Source organism: Gopherus flavomarginatus, assembly GCF_025201925.1.
Source record: "Gopherus flavomarginatus isolate rGopFla2 chromosome 11 unlocalized genomic scaffold, rGopFla2.mat.asm SUPER_11_unloc_1, whole genome shotgun sequence".
NCBI classification, from domain to species: Eukaryota; Metazoa; Chordata; order Testudines; family Testudinidae; genus Gopherus; species Gopherus flavomarginatus.
In genome coordinates, this window is record NW_026114602.1 from 543,015 (window position 1) to 548,865 (window position 5,851).

At 43.0% G+C, this 5,851-nt stretch overlaps 1 protein-coding gene across 1 annotated transcript; it reads left to right on the forward strand.

Annotated features, from left to right (window-relative positions):
- The first annotated feature begins 3,153 nt into the window (after positions 1–3,153).
- LOC127040866 (olfactory receptor 10A2-like) lies at positions 3,154–4,149 on the forward strand. Its single transcript, XM_050935425.1, has one exon. It carries the CDS (start codon positions 3,154–3,156, stop codon positions 4,147–4,149), a length of 996 nt encoding a protein of 331 aa, XP_050791382.1.
- Positions 4,150–5,851: the final 1,702 nt, after the last annotated feature.

Below are 5,851 nucleotides of genomic sequence, written 5' to 3' on the forward strand. Positions count from 1 at the left end.
TGAGCCCATTTGATCTAGAATCTGAGCTACACAAAAAGACTCAGCTCCATGGTGCCATTATTCTGAAGTCCTTCGAGTCACTACAGATTTGAGGTATCCTGGCTGGATACATAGTCTAAGGGAGTTAGATGCTCCCAACTTCTATTTAATTTTGCTATGAATTAAGTGCCCAACCCACACATACCTTGGCTGCTTTGAAAATCCCAGCCTGTGATCTTTATTTTTCTCTGGGGTTGTGATTCTGCTGAGCAGAGGAAAGATGGTCCAAGTGGCTAGGGTGTTAGTTTAGGACTTGAAAGACCAGGCTTCAGGTTCTCTGTGTGAACTTAGGCAAATCACTTTAGGTGGGATTGAGAGAGGTACTTAGGTGCGTAAATCCCCATTTTCATCTCCACTAAGATTCACAAAACTCCCAATGAGCCCTATAGGCACCGAAACTCACCCAACGCCCAAGTATTCTTAGTAGCAGTTCCCTTAGCATATAAGTTTCTCACTCTAGTCATGTGCATTTCTGCCTCACCTCCCACATAAGCTCCAGAGGGGATCCATGAACTGGGGGAAGATAGGCATTTATCTGCCCAACTTGCGTACGGGACCCAATCCATCTCAAAGACCACTTATCAGATTGGATCCCAATCAAAAGATGTCTGCTGCTGTTTCCCTAATAGCTTTTCCTCAGTGGTTAGAGCATTCACTGGGGATGTGGGAGGTTCAATTCTCCCTCATCCAAGATGGCTGTATTTTAAAGAAGCCTTTTTGAAGACACAGGAAAAATCATCCCAATGTGCAGAAAGAATAGCAAATATGGCAGGTGAACAGCTTGGCTTAACAGGGAAGTCTTAGGTGAGCTTAAACACAAAAAGGAAGCTTATAAGAAGTGGAAACTTGGACAGATGACTACGGAGGACTATAAAAATGTTGCTCAAGCATGCAGGGGTATAATCAGGAAGACCCTCACATCCCACAGCAGTGTTCTAACCACTGGGCTAAAAGTTATAAGGTGAGTGGAGGCTCCATCCTCCTGCTCCAGACATTTTGTGGGTAGCAAGGCAGGCACCTAGCTCAATGTCACAAGAAACAACTGAGGTCCCCAAGCTGCCTGTTACGAGGAGAGAGGCTCCTGGCTGTGAATCTCAAGCAGAGAGAGGCACCTCCACACAGCCTGACTCAGGCAGCTATTTCCAGGAGACTAAGGGCAGAGCTAAGGAGGCTCCCACCACTTAGCTTAGGTCTCTTCCCACCTAGCATATGTGCTTTTTGTAGATCATGCTGTAAGGTGTCTATCTCTCTCCATACATTGTATAGACAGCCCAGGCACCTAGCTTAGACTTTGTAGATCACAGAGTTGTTCCTGTGATTTTCTAGGTGCCTGGAAGTTAGGTGTTGTGAGCATCACAACGCCTCTATCCCTTTGTGAAGATTGTGAGTGGCTTAGATACTACTAGGATGGGGACTATCATAAAGAGGCTTCAATTAAGTCAGTTTGCTGCTCTTCTTAGGGTATTTAATACTCAGTTCATTAGTATTTATACATTACATAATCAGGATCACCTAACAATTCTAGGATCATGAGACAGGCCCCCAAAATCACGAGATTTTCAAAAATAATGATTTTTAGGTGTGTATTATTTGCCTTCCAGTGTCAGAGTCATTAGGAATTACTTTTTCAAGCTTTTTCTACAACCATGAATGTTACAAATGTTTTGTTGTTTGTTTTTAGTGAAAGCTGGGATTGTCACCTAATCATGTGCCTCCAGGAGCTGGGGCTTTATGTAAATAGCATGAGACTCATGATAAAATTGCAAGAGTTGGTGACAAGGCCTAAATCTAACTCAACAGTCTCCAAGGTATAGGGGTATCTGCAACCTACAGCTTCCTGCAGTCTGGAACCTACCTTCCAAACTAGCCAATGAGCTGTTATCTCGTTAACCCACCCATGACTGTAGGAGCTGCTCCACATAACCATGGGGTGAATTGAGAAGAAGCCTGGTGTGGAATTGGTGTGAGGGAGCTCAAATTAGGCCTTGAAGAATTCTTCTTTTCACTATAATGTTGCAGAACTTTTCTTTTCAGCCTCTGGGGAATGCATCCCACGGGCTATGTGAAAAAAAAAAATACCTGGAGGAATATATAAATCAGATGGCACAGCCAGCTCTGTTTAGACGTGGATAATAATGCTCCTTGCGGAATGAATGAAGAAGGCAAATAAAGCAAATTGAGGAGGAGAGCTTATAAAGATCTAGGAAGCCAAACCAAACCAGAATAGCATTGTGTAGGGCAAGCTTTCAGGGGAGTTGTGAGGATAAAATCCATGAATAATTGTCAGGTGTTTGACTACTCCAATAATGGGGGCCGCATAGGATAGTGAGATACACTGATGTAGCCAATAATCAGCTTAATTGAATATATACACACATTACAGGAACATGTACACACATTAAGAAGTGAAATGCCTTCTTCAACCGTCTGAGATGGAAAATCTGAATGCACAGAGATTCCCGATCAGCCAGTTATAAAGGTAATCTATCTATCTATCTATCTATCTATCTATCTATCATGTTACATCTAGAAACAAAAACAACAAGGAGTCCAGTGGCACCTTAAAGACTAACAGATTTATTTGGGCATAAGCTTTCAGAGTTAAAAAGCCCACTTCTTTAGATGCAAGGTTTTTCACTCATGAAAGCTTATGCCCAAATAAATGTGTTAGTCTTTAAAGTGCCACTGGACTCCTTGTTGTTTTTGTGGATACAGTCTAACATGGCTACCCCTTGATACTGTAGTATTGGAGGGAGACAAAGCGAGTGAGGTAATATCTTTTATTGGACCAACTTCTGTTGGTGAGAGAGAGAAGTATTCAGTTTACACAGTGCTACCAAATGTATCTATCAGTCACACTCTCTCTCTCTCCAATGCTCCCTCTTGTTTGCTGTCAGAGATATTTAACACACTATTTAAAACATCCCCTGTATAATTTGTATATTATTTAATTATAACTTGTAAATTAAAGGAGGACACACACAGATTTTGTATGATTGCACTTTTATTATTTACAAATCCAAATAAAGGGCAATAAATAAAAAGCTTTAGTTCGGTTACATTTATAACTTCTGTTATTACTATTATTTCTTTATTTGCGTCTAGAAATAAATAATGGAGGACCCTGGAATTGAAAATGAAACCTTTGTGGGCACATTGATACTCCTGGGCTTTGACGATCTCCATGATCTGCAGATTTTCCTCTTTCCCCTCTTCTTCATGGTGTATCTAGCGACCACGGCGGGGAATATCCTCATTATAATCACAGTATCAGCTGATCGCAGTCTTCACACGCCTATGTACTTCTTCCTGGGTAACCTCTCCTTCCTGGAGATCCTGTACACCTCTAACATTGCCCCTAGGATGCTTGTGGACTTACTGAGACAGGACAAATGTATTTCCTTTACCAGCTGTATCACACAGTTATATGTCTTCTGTGCATTAGGGGCTGTTGAGTGTTTTCTCCTGATGCTCATGTCTTATGATCGGTACCTGGCCATTTGTCAGCCTCTGCACTATGCAGACTCAATGAACTGGAATCTTTGTATTAAGCTGGCTGCTGGTACATGGGTTTGGGGATTTCTGTTGGCTGCTGTGTTGCAATTGCTTCTGGAAAAATCTTTAACTCTTTGTGGCCCTAATGAAATTGACCATTTCTTTTGTGACTTGACGCCATTGCTGAAATTGTCCTGTTCTGACACCTACATGGTGAAGGTAGCGATTTTTGTCTCATGTTGCATTGTATCACTGATCCCCTTCCTTCTGACCATCACATCCTACATTCATATCCTCCTGGCTGTCCTCAAAATCCCATCAAAGTGTGGGAAGCAGAGGACGTTCTCCACCTGTAGTTCTCACCTCATAGTAGTCACCACTTTCTATGGGACGCTGACCGTTACATACATTGTGTCCACGGGATCTCAGTCCATTCATCTCAACAAAATCCTTTCCCTGCTCTATGTCTTTGTGACTCCACTGTTCAATCCCATTGTGTATAGTCTGAGGAACAAAGAGGTTAAAGAAGCATTGAGGAAACTCATAAGCAAGATCATCCCTTTCCCTGACTGGTCAAATATTCCTCACCAATTCTTCTTTACAAGAAAAGCCTGAATTTTTTTTCAATGAAAGTGGATAGTTTTTAGGAACATGTCCATTTTGACAAATGCATAATTTTCACTCCGGAAAGCCTTTCAACTGAACATTTTCAGCAAGTTCCATTCACTAAGACTCACATCCACCAAAGCACTAAGGCACTAGCGTGACAGATATTAAACCCCATTTCTTTGGAGACTGTATTAAATTAAGTTTATGGATACTCAAAGATTGAAGCTAGTTTCAGGGGAAAGGCTGCCACAGCTTCTCCAAGAACCAAAAACAGAGAGTGAGAGAGCGATTAAGGTGTCATCTCAGGTTGTAAACAACTCCAGACAGACTCTTGCATATCCTGGTTCAGACTGGGTTTTCTAGAGACCAACACACAAAGAAAGGCCTTTTAGTATAAAAAGACTGAGTTTAAACTGACTCAACGTGGTCTTTTGATTCAGAAATCAGACAGGATCCTCTTTCAAAGAGGCCCCCAACCCTTGCAGAAGGGTTGGATGAACTTAATCCTATTAGGAACCTGTGAGTTTGATGGGTGACCTCTGGTAAGCTTTGAGCATATGTAACTCACACACCACCTGAGTGTGTTGCTCTGTCCCATATAGTGGCACTGAGACCACTTAGAGAGAAATTAATGAGTCTGCTACAGCTTTAGCTAAGGGCCATGTGGCTTTTAGCTCGTGCAGTAGAGGCTCATGCATTTGGCTCTGGAGACCCCAGGTTCGATCCTGCCTGCTGAACATATAACATATGAACTTTTATTGTTTTTTTTAATGTTGTCTCTGTGATGCTTTTACCCCAAGAATAAATGCATTTTGCTTCATGAAGGCTGACTGGTGCCTGGGATACACTATTGTAGTCTCTGGGGAAAGGCTGATCACAGGAGCTTGACCCTGATCAGTCCTGCTGGGGAAAGCCCAGCGAGGTGTAGAGGGACTAGAAGTCTAAACCCCGGGTCTGGAGGGAGACAAACATGAGACTCCACTGCAGAGAGGGCAACTGGGAGCATGAAACTTTAAGGAGGTGCCTGTGAAGAAGACTAGGTGTGAAGTGGAGTCAAAGGTGCAGTTAACTCTGAAAGTGACACCTCGTTTCCCACCTTAGGTACCTAAGTCTAACATTTAGGTGCCACTGAGGTCCTCCAAAACCCTGCTAAGATGCTGCCTAACCCTGCAGGCCCAAAATACCCCTTGTCACCTACATTTGGCCGTTAAAGTCCCTGAGGGAGCTTAAATTTTTGTCATTGGGCATGCACTCCACTGCCTCTCTCACACCTAAGCCCCACTGGGCTCCTCAAACCAGGTGAAACTAGATGTTGCACTGCCCATCTCACCTGATCTGGTAGGTGTTCTCCACCTCACCCCTAACTCCACATAACGTGTCTGTGGGAGAGGAGAAGAGGCGTAGGCAATTTCCCTTAGGGAACTCACATGGGATATGGGCAACCCCCAGTTCAATCCCTTTCTCTATTTGATGAAGAGTGGGGATTTGAATAGACAACCCACCTCAAAGGAGAGTGCTTAACCACTGGATGGACACAGAGCCATTCTCATTCTCCCTTTGGCCCAAAGCATATTTATTTATGCATAGTGAAACCATTTCAACAGGAAGGACCCACTTCATACTATCTCATAGTCCAGTGGTTACAGCACTCATCTAAGAGGTGGAAGTGCTCTAACTTCAAATTCCTTAACCACATCAGGCAAGGAAG